Genomic DNA, 13,778 nt, shown 5'->3' on the forward strand with positions numbered 1-13,778 from the left:
GCAGGAATGTGTGGGCTCCATTTCCCACTTGCAGTAAGTGAAGGAGGCCTCCTGTCACCTGGTGGCTGTCCCCTACCACACAGTCCCACTGTGACACCAGCCGGGCCCCAGCTTACACTCTCTTCTACATTCCCACCTCCAGCACGCTGGCCACAGATGGATCAGCCAAGACTCAGCTGGGAAGTCGTGCAAGTCCACTCCAGATTGCTAGGCCCTGCCTCTTGTTAGCGGCCTTGACTTTAGGGAGCGCCGGGACCCCGTTTCCCCCTTCCTTCTATAGACATCCAACTCACCACCCCCACCCCCGCCCCAATGACATCGACTACCTAGATCTAATTACACTGGTCTCTTTTGAATGCTGAGGGTGGTATTTGTTGGCATACGGAAAGGTGACTGGCCTCCACTTCTGTCACCTCTTTGACCTTATAACAAGCATGGGTACTTAGACCCTTTTATCCTCAAACTGGAACTTACCCATGATTACCGGTACAGGAACTACCGCGCTTGACGGCCTGCTGAATTACAGGAATAGAAAAAGCTCCCATTGAGAACCTGCCCGGCTCAGTGCCATACACCTTTACCTCTTCCGTAACCCCCAGTAACCTTCTGAGGTCCCATCGCAGAGGAGAAAACTGAGGCCCAGAGACCAAGTCACATGTGGGAAAGGGAGTCCCGCAGGGTCGGGACGGCTCAGCCCCCTCCGTCTACTGATTCTTCTGCTCACACTGCCTCCGTTTCCAGCCACCTGCATACCTACTAGAAAAGCATTATAGTGTTTAAAGAATGTCGTTTTAATGCTTTTTTGTCTTCCTTTTGAAGATGATTGAGTACCCCGAGGCTCATCTGATGATAAAAACATCAGCAGTTGGAAAGCCCCAGAGATACGTCTCCACCCCTTCTCAGTGACTAAAGCTGGGTTTGGAACCTACGAGGGTGTGTGCACCTGTCCTCGGAGCATGTCAGCCGCTCAGGCCTGCCCCGACCTGCCTGTCGGGATCCACAGAGAGCCTTTGTTCCAGGACAAGACAGTGGAGACCTGGGGCAGGGGCTGCAGGCCCTGTGAGCCCATGGAGGGCCTGCTGGTTTGGGGCCCTCCCCTGAACTAGGCCTCCCTGCTTCCTCTGTGTTCCTGAAGTTGGGCCTGTCTATCTGCTCTTGGAGCATGGCCAGAGCCTTGTGAGTTTGGCCTCCAGCTGCCCTGGGGTGAGATTCAAGATCCTGCTCCAGCCCTGCCCCAGCCCTTCCCTGACATACACTCCACCTGTCAGCCCCTCTAGAAACCTGCCTGTGAGCGAAGATGGCCTTCATCCCTGCGTGTCCTTAGAACACCTGGGGCTCGTGCTGCCTGGCCTGAGCTCTGGGGCCAGGCGTTCTCTCTGAGTTCAGCAAACGCTTGCTGGGCACCTCCTACCTGCGAGGTGTGCGGCCAGTCCCTGGGCTACCCCAGGCATCAGGTCAGCCCGGTAACCGGAGCCTTGATTCCAGTCGGTCAGAGAGCTGTACTGGCCGGCTGCGCAGGGCCCAGTGGAGACTGTAGAACGGCAAGTTAGCGCTGTCTGGGGCAGTCAGGGTGGTGACTTTCCCCCTGGGTTCTGCTGGATGAGTAGGTGTTCACCGGACAAGGAAGGGGAGTCGGAGGGGAATTCAGACAGAAGATGGGTAATCTGACTGTAGAAAGGAGCTAGCTTTTTATCAGCCTCGCGGCTTAGAGGAGCAGAGGTGGAGATTGCTGTGGGTGACGTCCAGGAGGAGTGTCTGCTCCGAAGTGAATCTAGTCACCTACGTTACCCGCAAAGACTTGGGTTGCCACCCTGGGGGCAGAGACCCTGGTACGCTGCTTGTTCCCCCCTTCACTGAGCCACGGTGCAGGAGGTCTTCAGGCCCCTCGAGGTGAAAGCAGTGGCTGGAACGTTTCCATTTTCTCCTCCCCACATGAGCTGAGTGTGGCATGGCTGTGACCTTCTGGCAGAAGGCGTCCCGAGGCTCTGCTGCCCCCAGCTTACGTCTACTGTGGGGAAAACTGTCGCCAGCAGCATGGGTGCAAGGTCAGGGGTGAGTGTCGATTATGTAGCCACCCACTGCGGGGACAGCAGAGAGAGACAGAGAGGGAGAATCCAGGTTCTGGTCACGTGGGCCTTACACAGCCCGGCTTAAGGGAGTCGAATAGGACTTCTGCAACTCGGCCTAGCTCTCTGGCTCCAAATCCCCTCCATCCTACAAAGCAGGTTTGTTCGCATCAGATTATCCCGGTGCGTGTGCTTTGTAAACCAGACTTGGGCTTCCCTCATGCGTTGAAAGAAAAGAACTGTCCGTTTATCTTGCCCTTCACGCCCGCCCTACCTACAGCGTGCATTCCGATTAGCAGCGGCCAGTGGGAATAGAGGGAGATCGGTCTGAATCCAGAGGAGTTAGTCAAGGCCATACTGAATTCTAATGAAAATTCTAGCGAATGTGTGTTCTTCCGTTTGCATGGGGTGTCCACAGAAGAGAAGGGAGATCAGGATTCCCAAGCTGGTTTAGCCACTGGCTAGCCAGTGCTGCCCTGGGCATGTCCAAGGCGTTTTCTTTAGGCCTGTGTGCTTTTCCTTCCCTGGAAGACAAGAGCGTGAGATTAGTTGTTCAGATACGAAACGGTACTTTTCTTTTCCAATACTTTGGGAAAGGTCACGAGGAGGACATTTTTGTGCGCAGATGGATTTTGTCTTTAGGCTTCCTGTGGAATTGACTTATCAGGCCGCATGGACAAATACCATCTGGAAATACGGGAAGAATCCAATTCTTGCTATTTTGGATACTGCCTGTTACAGACCACCCACCGCATAAACTACGTGGCTTCCAGAGTATTCAGTACTTTTGAAAAGGAAATGAAACAGTCCAATGTCCATTGACTGGTGAACATGAACAAAATGTGGTATGTCCATGCACTGAAGTCCCAGCCAGCAACATAAAGAAACAAAGTGACAAATGCTCTAACACGCATGACCCTTAAAAACATGATGTGAAGTGAAAGAAGCCAGAGACTTCATGTCATGTGATTACATTTACAGAAACCATCCAGAAAAGGCCGATCTGAACGAAGCAGATGGGTGGTTCCTAGAAGTGGGTTTGGGGATTCATTGGACATGAGCATAAGGAATCTTTTTAGAGTGAAGGAAATGTTCCAAAGCTAGAATTTACTAAAAAGCATTGAATTTTATGCTTAATTGTCTGACTACACATTATGCCTCATAAAGCTCTTTAAAAACCAGCAAGGTCACCATTGAGATCCCTCTGAAGTGGGATGATTAGGGTGATTTGGATAATAGATACCGGTGGCTGGCGTCGAGAGGGACAGGGGATGAACTGGATGGCTGGACTTGGGCTTCCTCTTACTGAGGAGGTTCCGGGTAGAATGACTGTTTTCTGAGCCAAAATGGGAAGTAAAGCCAGTGTCCTGAGTCCTTTGTACTCATTTTCTAGCTTAATCTTCATTTAATTATTAAAAAAAAATTTTTTTTTCTGCTAGAAGGTATACACGCTCAACAGAGAGAGACAGATGGAGGAAGTACCTCGTGATAGCGCGTGGCCATGTTGCAACCCCTTCCCCTTCATTTCTCCTTCTCACTGGGACTCCGAGTATGCCCTTACACGAACCAGAGTGTTCTTAAAGCTATTGGGATCGGGATCAGGATCAGGATTCAGACCACTTGGTTAGTCATGTGGAGTCTGGCTCCTTTAACTGTCAGACCACAAGGTTGGCCTCTTCCCTTAATTTTTACAATGTGCCCGTTTTAAAGGAGACAAAAACTGAGGCTCAGAGAGGTTGCATCTTGCAAAATCTCAAGTCTATAAATGGTGGACAGTAGAGATTCAACCCCCAATTTTTCCGGCTCTGTGGTCATCCCCCCGGGAGGTATTTTTTCACCGTCCTCCTCATGCTCGCTCACGTGCACGCACCCTCTCTCTCTCCCCTTGGCAAGTGCATGCATTCTAGTGCAAAAATAAATAGAGACCAGCAGATGATACAATGGCTACATTGCTAGACTCCCACGTAGTCAACCATGGAAGTCCCAGAAACGGTAACTTAAAACTCATGCCCGGGTCATATGTGTATGTGCCCAAAATCCCAAGAGGAGAAGGGATTGTGGGTGATTTCTCGCTTTCTGTCTCTCAGTCTCTCTCTGTCTCTCCAGCGAGCTCACGTGCTCTATAGCAAAAATCTCTCTTGAATAAATAATTTAAAACTTGGTGATCTCTATAATAAAAATACTACTTTCTAAGAAAAAGTGTATTTATCAGGGGAGCACTATGTTCTTTGACAAATTAAAAACAATGTTTTTGGGACAGTGGACCAGAGGATTATGACAACAGTAAGTTGGTAGATGGTGAGACTGGCTTGGTGTATCTACACCACAGTGGGGCTGATGGGTTATGCAGGGTGCTACTGTGGGCGTGCCTAGTTTTTGAAGGTGAACAACTCCTGAATATGCTCAATTGTGAGTTCCTAGTTTCCAGTTGCTCCCCTCTTTGTTTTTCTTGCATGGTTTTAAAAAACATATCATGGAATGTTTGACACCCAGAAGAATAAAGAATAGTTACATGCCCAATAACTAGCTAAAATAAAACATCATCTGGTTTGCTCTCAAATTCATCACCCATGATGGGTGTACAAGTAAAGCCATGTTACTGTGTTAGAAAACCAGATTGTGGGCACCAGCAGATGGCGTAATGGTTAAGTCACTGGATTCTCATGTGGTCAACAGCAGTTCGAGTCCTGGACCCAGTGGCTTAAAACTCATGCCAGGAGCATGTGCGTGCATGCCCAAGATCCCGAGAGGAGAATGGAGAAGGGATTGCAGCATGGCCATCCCCCCGGGGGAGGGGGATTTCTTGCTTTCTGTCTCTGTATCTCTCAGGCAAGCACATGTGCCCTGTAGCAAAAATCTCTCAAAGAAAGGAAGAAAGAAAGAGAGAGAGAGAGAGAGGGAGAGAGAGAAAGAAAGAAAACCAGATTCTGAGCCAGAAAAAAACTAGATTCAAATCCAACCCCAATGTCTGTTACTGTGGAGTGGTCATAAGTCCTCTCTGAGCTTCTGTTTCCCCTTCAGTGTAAGTGGAATAACCATGTCGCTTCTCGGGTTATGAGGATTAAATGAGATGCTGCACTTAAGACGCTTAGCCTGAGTCACACAGTCGCTCTTGTTAGCCTGAGACGCACTAGTTAGCAAGCACTCTCGCTCTTACAAACGGTGAAACGGCCTGGTGTCAGCTGTAAAACCACTGACAGATCGTACCGAGATCTCGTCTGTCCCCTCACTCGCACCTTTCAGTCAATTCAGTTTTGAGGGGAAACTATCTTTTTCTCAAGTGCCCAGCGTGGCAGCGCAGTAAATTTAAAGTCACAACAGGAAGAACGCTGATTTTAAGGCATGAAGCTGGAGCTGTGTGGGAACCTCACTCAGGCCCCAGGACCTGTAGTCTCCGTGTACGAAGCGTGACCAGCGAAGGGTTTCACTCTTCCCAGGATGCACTGTTCATGTCACACATATGCTTTGTTTGATCCGCAAAACAACCTGGTGTCGGGGGCCAGTGGTATCCACGTTGCCTTTTGACCGAGGCCCAGAGATGCAACGTGGCTTGTCCAGCGTTGCAAAGCTGGTACGCAGTGGAGTCAAGACGGGACTCATGGCTGGGATTTTCTGCACGCCAAGCTCCTGCCCACCCTGTCCCTTGTCAGAACTCGCTAGCTCCTGAGGGAGGGGGTAAAGGCTGGATTCTAGAAATACGTACTGTCCGTTTCTTCAGAGCCTGGAGAAAGCGATGCTGTAGCAGGAAGCCAGCCTGGCTTAATCAGGCTGAGGCACTGGAGGGCTGCCCCTGCCCCCTCCTCCAGGCAGCACAAGGCTTGTTTCTGAAAGGACTCCATTCATACCTCTGCCCCTCCGCTGGCCGCTGGCCATGGAGGAAGCTTTTGTCCCTCTATTAGCAGCCTCTTCCCCAGCCTGGGGCCGAATCCGAGGGGTGTGCTACCCACAGGCAGGCCTTCCTGAAGCCTTCCATCCCGCTCTCATGCCCTCTGAAGCTTCCTTGGGCCTCACATTCCTCTTCCACACTTGCTAGTTCAGAAAAGAAATCGAGACTGTGTGGCCTAGTGGTTAAGGGAGCCAGATCCCACGTGGCCAATTATGTGGTTTGAGTCTCAGCTCTAACGACAGGGAAGACATGCTGGCTACATGTGTCTGTGCATGCGTGTGCGTGCCGCCATCCTGACAGGATGGAGAGATGCAGAAGGGATCGTGGTGTGGCCGTGCCCCAGTAGGGGGTGCTCTCGCTCCCTCTCTGTGGCCAAGAAAGAGAGGATACACGGCCCTCTGACAGTTTCAAACAAAACTGAACTAAAACAAAACAAAATCCAGCCAGCAGCAAAGTAGAACTGAGGATGCGGGATCTTCAGAAGGTTCATGGGAAATGCGCAGGATGAAGAAACTGCAGATTTCAATGTAATTCCATTTTTCCACGAACTTTTTGAAGCCCCCTTGTGTATGCATCCCCTCAAGGTTTCCCTACCCTGTCCCTCCTGCTGGGTGGCCCCAGCACTTCACCCTCAGGGGCAGTTTAAACTCGGACCATCGGCATCTGGTGTTCAAAGAACTTTCAAAGAGGAGATCACCCAAGGAGAAAGCTCTCGCAGTTGGTCACCTCTGCCTGTGTATAAATATTTGATTTTTCGCTGTAACTCTTTATGGATGCCTTGAGGCAAATGCATTTGAACATCTGAAAATTACAATCTGGGATAGAAACATTTTTATTCCCACTGTTCCAATTTCTTTTACTCTAAGAAATACTTTTATGAGTCCTTTCTAGAAGCAAGTCTTTACAGTCTATTCTACACTCATCCCAAATGAGTCATTTATTCAGTGGACAAGAGGGACGCAGCGCCGTGTACGTGAGGGAAGGAAGCTGGGGAGAGCAGAGGAGGGTGTAGGAGTGGGACAGTGGCCACCTGGCGCACTCGATGTGGCTTAAGGCTGACGAACTTGGCAGAGCAATGCGAGAGCAGCGAGTCTCCTCTGGTGCCCAGCGCGCCTCCCTCCGCCATCAGCCGCCCGGAGAACAAGCACAGTCCTGCTTGCCTTTTCAGCGGTGTCCTTACTGAGAATTTCCTCGTCGCCCTTGCCAGACATCCAGTTGCAACTTGCCTCTTGTATCTGCTCTAATCCCAGTGGGCAGAGTAAGCTAATGTCTTTGTGGTTTAGGTCTGATTTTAATTGACTGTGATACCAATTAAATGTTCAGGAAGTCTGTCATATCCTAAAGGAATTACCCTCAGTGAGGGCTGCAGCAGCCCATTGAGCAGGAAGAAGAAAGATTTCCCTTCTGACTTGATCTCTTTATTGCCTTGCAGAAATCAGGAATGGAAACCTCAAGGCCATTCTAGGCCTCTTCTTCAGCCTCTCCCGATACAAGCAACAGCAGCAGCAACCCCAGAAGCAGCTCCTCTCCTCACCTCTATCATCTGCCGTGTCCCAGGCAGCCGGGGCCCCTTCCCAGTGCCAGGCTGGCCCTCCTCAGCAACAGGTGCCAGCCACTCCCCAAGCCCTGTGCCAGCCGCACCAGCCAGCGCCACATCAGCAGACAAAAGCACAAGCTGAAATGCAGTCCAGGTGGGCGCTCTTGCCAACTGATAATTCTGTTTTTCAGATGCCCTCCTCCACTGACCAAGTCCTACCCCAATGTATGTGCATTTTGTTCACGCCTCATCAGTGCAGGGAGCTACTGGTAGTCAGGAAGGAATCAGTGTGACCTCGAAATGGGTGCAGCGAGGCCTCCTCGGGGCCGGGTGGCGATGTGTACCTTTATAGGTCGGGATCACCAGCAGCCAGAACTAATTAGCAGTTCCCATCATGCCCCTGGCCTGTTACACACACGCTGGTGTGCAATAAACAGCACCTAAAATAGATTCACTCTCCTTTTATGTGTTTGCCCACAAGCCAAGGCCTTCAGGGTTAGACAAGAGAGTAGTTAAAATTGGTGGAGGCAGAAGTTCTCTTCTGTGCCTGTCCTTTGCCAGAAGAGGAATGCAGCGAGCACCGGTGAAAGGCAGCAGGTGCTCTTGGTGGGGAGGAGACAGCCATGATGAGAGCCGTTACAGTAAAGATGACGGGGCTTTGTCGAACTTATACCGTGGGAGCTGTGTTTTCTTGACCTTAGTCAGCGAGAGTCCCATTATGCAGGAGAGAACTCCTGCTCTGCAGGTTTGGGGCCTGGTGTCCCAGAGGGGCTGATGTTTGCTAGGCAGACTCACCATAGACTGATGTACAAGCAGAATGGCACTGTAATTAATATCCACTGTGTTACCGTGGGGGCAGTTACATTCCTAATAATTATAACATGTTTACTGGCAGAAAAAGCTATTCAATGAAGATTAGGAACTAGAACGTTTTTGACTCATGGTAAAGTTCTGCACAAAAATTCATCATAATCAGTTTTCTTTAAAGCCATCAGTCTTTAAACTATAAAACCTAAATGTCACCGATCACATCAATTGTTTGAATTATCTGATGTGTGCTACAGAGTCAGAGCCTTTCCTTCCCCGTCCTCTGAAGCACCAATGTGAGCAGCCGAAAGGCTTCTCTGCATCCTCAGTACCCTTTACCACCCGCCGGTGTTGGGCACAACAGAAGCTGCTCCGACTCAGCAGCTGCCCTGTAGCTGGTTACAGCTTCACAGCTTCCCTTCCCACGAGAAGTGCTATTTCCCAATTGTGAACGTGTTAAAACCAGAAGCGATGGACATAATGTAAATCAGGGCTCCTAATTAATTATCTAATTATGTCCAATTCACATTCTGAAATGTGTGATAGAGAAGAGATGCCTGGACTAGCAATGAGGAGGAGGCAGCCAGGCAGCCAGTCGTCCCCAGTCCCTGCACAGCTGTCCGAGTCAGAGCCACGCCCCACTCAGTTCCCCAATGGATGATGGTGGTGGTGATGACCAGGGCGTCATCCCTCTTATGGCCTTCTGCGGAGTGCCTATTTCCTGGGATGCAAACTTGGGTTAGATTGCAGGAGAAGGGACCTGTGAGGAAAGGAACTGGGGGATAATCTGGTTCAGTTGTTACTACTATTTTTGTAGGCCTAGTCAGATCCCCGAACCTGCCAATAGGTATTCACTTATTTAATCAGCAAAAAGTCTTGTATGTGTCAGACTCCATTTCAGGCTCTTGGGAGTCAAGGGTGAATGAGACAACAGGTGCCTGCTCCCCACATGCCACTGGAGGAGCCAGGCAGACGAGCAACTATGGGAGAAAAAGATTAGGGTGGTGAATAGTTAGTAAGATGAAGAGATGCTGAGGAACTGGGTTGCTAATTTAGATTGGGTTGCTGGGAAGGTCTTTCCGAGGACATGACAACTGAGCTGGAGAGGAAAGAGAGATAAGGAAGGAGGTCCTCAGAACGCATTTGTGGAGTAGAGCCAGGAGAGGGCGCAGCTGGTGCAGAGGCCCTGCGGTCAGAGGAGGCTCAGCATCTTGGAGGGACGGGAGGAAGGTGTATGGCTATCACTTAGTAAGGAAAGTAGGGAAATGAGCAGCAAGCTTGGAAGCAGAAAGGGCTGCTACCATTTCCAACCTTACAGTGTGACCTGTGCCCTGTGCTGCCGTGGCTCTGAGGCCAGGTCATGGAGTGCAAGTAAACCCAGTAAAGAGTTTAGACTCCATTCCGAGACAGGAAGCCATGAGGGTCTTATATAGAAGAAAGACTTTTTTATTTACAGTTAAAAAATAAAATCACCTAGGGGACCAGCAGGTGGCATGGTGGTTAAGGCGCTGGACACTCCCACATGGCTGACCACGGTTCAAGTCCCGGACCTGGTGGCTTGCTTTCTCACTTTCTCTCTCTCTCTCTCTTCCTCTGTCTCTCTCTCTGGTCAAATTAAAATAAATGAATGAATAAAATGTTAAAAATATTAAAAATAAGTAATTATTTTAAAAATTTTTTTAAATAAAATAAATAAGATAAAATCACCTTCGCTTCTCTTTGGAGAATGAGTTGGTGGAGGAGTGAGAATAGAAGGAAAGTCCCCAGTCGGGAGACCTTTACAGTGATCCTGCAAGTGAGAGGACGTGGCTCAAGATGGTGCGAGCAGATAGGGAGATGAACTGGTTCGGGAGATTTTGAGGTTGAGTCAGGAGGCCTGCAAACAGGTTGACTGTGGAGTGGGAGAAACAGGAGTCACAGATAAGCCTAGATTTCTGGCTTGAGCCAGAAGGTAAGTGGTGGTTCTGTGGATATTTATTGAGATGAGGAAGCCTGACAGAGGCACAGGTGTGTGTACTGTGTACTTCAGAAGGGGCACGCTCTACACACCTGGCCACAGCCCCTGGTTTTATAGAGTACCTCACTGCACAGGGTTGCAAGGAGCGTGTGCTGAGAAGCACTGGCTTGTGTCACTGAGCCGTGCTTGCCCAAGGCATCCATTTCTACAGTAGGCGTTTGTTTTCTTAAAAGAACCAGATGTTCTAGTCAAAACGCCCATGTCCCAGTGATAAAAAACATCCTCCTATTAGTAAATACCTAAAGAAGAGCCAGGCTCATGTAGGCCAGGTTTGTATATTCACTCGTTCTAGCCATAGAGTTGGTTCTGGCTACCTCGGCTCCTGACCCTACATGGGAGACATGGCCTGGGCTTTGGAGTTGCTTTACGTTCTCACTTGTCCCTTTATCTTGGGTCAGATTACTTCTGCAGATGGCTAGTTTTATCTCTCTACCCTAAAATACTTTCTAATTTTGCTAAGGGTAATCTTATTCTCTAGGCCTGAAGAGATGACAGCCCATGCTAAGACTCTAAATTTAAGAATAATCACATTGCCTCGGTGACTTCTTTCCATTGTATTTTTGACCCCAAATTCCATCTTTAATAACCAAGTCCGCAGAGTGGTGGCTTGAACCATTGATTGTCACTGTCAAGTATTGATGCTGGCTGCACGTGCCAGGTTTGTTTGGTCCTCTGCTAGAACCAAACAGATACGAACAACTTTACCGCTACCTTAAAGCCATCTGTTATGTCACTGGGAGAGTCATGGCGTGTTGCTGTTTTTCTGTCATGACTTTCCTGACAACCCGATACACTTAGGTCCTCATGGGTAGCAAACACTTGACAAAGAAAATTGGAGGCATTGGCATGAAGGAGTCAAAGCACCTCTTCTATGGCAGCCTCACGGAGACTGACTGCCTCTTCATTTCAGCTCTTCTCACACGTCACAAGGTGGCCAAGAATGTAATCCACTGTTCACCCCATGAAATTCTTCATTGACTTAGAGTCCAGGAGAGAAGCAGTCCTAAGACTTGCCTCCCTCTCTCAGGGTCTACCTTACGTGGTGTCAGTATTCAGTTGCTTAGGAAAAGTTCAGGCAATTGCTTTATTTATTTTAAATCCAGTCTCTTCACTTCCTAAGATTAGCGAAGCCAACGTTGTATTTCTCCCCTCGGCTCCTTTTATGAACATGGTACAGAGTAGGTGGGTATAAGAAAGATAAATATGCTCTATCTTTCTTAAGCCACTAAATCAGTTTAACTTCTTAATGAAGCCCAACTGAGATTCTTCACATGTGCAAATTTATGGTCTGAAAAAATAGAATTTTACAAGTTCAACAGGTTTTAGGTGGTCACTTATATGGCACTGAAAGCAAATTCCCGAGATCAGTAAAATTTGCAGACATCTATACCCGTTATTTTGGGTCGACACTATGTGATATTTCAGACAGTCATCTGAAAAGCACCCCCACAGAACACACAGGAGAGACAGAAACACCTCAATACTAATAAAGGTACGAAGTTTACTTACTTGTAAAGGCCCCATGTTTTAGACTCTCACTGTGAGGTCTTATATTACCTGGAAGAATAAAAGATATTTGGTGTTTAAGGGGAAAAAAATCACAAAAGGTCTTTGATATTCTTGATAGCAATTTCTTCACATTGGAAATATAGCAAATCAGTAAAATTAGAACTAGAAAGAAAGGTGCATATTGCTGGAAACAGCAGGCCAAGGGGGAAAAAATCAGGAGCATTGCCATTGTCATAAGATTCTTATTATTTACTTGTGTGTCTATAATGTATCTTCTCTCTCCTCATTCATCTCTTCCACTTTTTTCTTTCCTATCACACAGTGCAACAAAGGGTTCATCTCAAAGCAAAATCATCCGCTTCACTCTGGGTCAGAAAAAGATCTCTAGGTTAGACTTGTCTCCGTGTCCTGCAAAGCATGGTTTATACCCAACCTTCTGTTCCATTCTTCCTCTGCTCTGGCTGTGTTTTCGCTGGGTCCCTCTCTCCTCCTCATGTTTGCAGTTCCAGAAAACCAAACATACTTTGGCCCATGATCCAAAGGTGGGGAGTTTGGAAAGTGGCCGTGTGATGGTTGCAAGTGTGAATGTGGCTGACAGTGTAAGTGAGGTTGAGGTGGTCGTGATATTTTGCATTTAATTGACCAGGGCTTTGACCGCTTTGTCAGTAGAACCCATTCAGATATAGAGGGAGGTGAGTTTCTAGGTAGTTTTTGCAGTGGTTGGTGATGCGTTTGCCTCCTGCTTCACCCTGGCCCTAACCCACCCCACCTGCATCTCACTTGTGTGTGCCGCGCTTTCGTTGTTGTTGGTGGTGGTGTTGAAATGACTAATGTGGGATTGCTTTCCTCTTGAGTTATAAAGACATGAAGCATGAATCCAAATTGGTCACAGGAGACAAAACAGCAAGGCAGCTACGTCTCCTCTTTGTTTCTTGTGGACAGTGGAGAGGTTGCCTCCACTTCTTGACTATAAAAAGTGACTTGCTCACTAGCTCGTTCTCTGGATTCAGACATTGGTCTGTCCACAGCATTGTTTCAGGACCCGTTTCTGGGTCTGGGGAAAGCCAGCCACATCATTTATCTGTTGTTATTTTAAAGGATTTAACCACTGGGCCCTACCACGAGGGCATACAATGCTAAGATGCTACACTCTGCCGGCTGGGACCAGGCAGGCGGCCCAGGTTTGATTCCTGGTCCAACCTTAAGGCTGGGCATAGTGACGTGCACCTATAACCTCAGGGACTCTGAGGGGTTGAGCCAGGAGAACGATGGCCTGAGGCTGGTCTGGGCAACATGGTGAGATCCTGTCTGAAAAACAAGTGGGCACAGTGGCACATGCCTGTTGTCCTAGCTGGGAACCTGAGGGAGAGGGATTATGACAGGGAGACCCTGTCTTTAAAAAAATGTAAAGAGGGGCAGGAGGTGGTTAAGGTGCTGGATTCTCACATGGCCAATCGTAGTTTTCAGTCCCAGATCTACTGGCTTGAAAATCATACCAGGTGTGTGTGCATGCATACCCAAAATCCTGGGAGGAGACTGGAGGAGAAGGGATTATGGCCTGTGGGGAGTGATTTGTCATTCTTTGTCTCTCTCTCATGAGTGCATGTGTCCTATGGCAAAATAAATAAATAAATAAATAAATAAATAAATAAATAAAAATGAATGAATGAAAAACTAATGCCTTCAGCTAATATCTGAGTGCACCGATTTGAATGCATTATCTTATTTACTCCTCATATCACTCTTCATGAAGTGGGTTCTCTGGTTAGCCTGATTTATAGATGAGCAAACAAAAACTTGAGAAGTTCGGTAATTTGCCTAAGGTCATATAGAAAGTGGAGGAATGAGGATTTGAACACAGGTGAAACCCACACTTTATAATACCTGTCTTTCCTCTTTCTTAAATTCTGGTGTTTATGTGGCTTTTGAGGTTGGTTCTTTTTTTTTTTTTTTTTT

The 13,778-nt window shown here is 48.2% G+C and overlaps 1 protein-coding gene across 1 annotated transcript in view; it reads left to right on the forward strand.

Moving 5' to 3' along the window:
- The window catches only part of NAV2 (neuron navigator 2), a 295,960-nt gene that overhangs the window by 38,215 nt on the left and 243,967 nt on the right, over positions 1-13,778 (forward strand). The window contains exon 4 of the mRNA XM_006146897.3: positions 7,385-7,643. Coding sequence (XP_006146959.1) covers positions 7,385-7,643 — 259 coding nt within the window. The remainder of the gene's footprint in view (positions 1-7,384; positions 7,644-13,778) is intronic.

This window comes from Tupaia chinensis, unplaced genomic scaffold (assembly GCF_000334495.1).
Source record: "Tupaia chinensis unplaced genomic scaffold, TupChi_1.0 Scaffold000196_1, whole genome shotgun sequence".
NCBI lineage: Eukaryota > Metazoa > Chordata > Mammalia > Scandentia > Tupaiidae > Tupaia > Tupaia belangeri.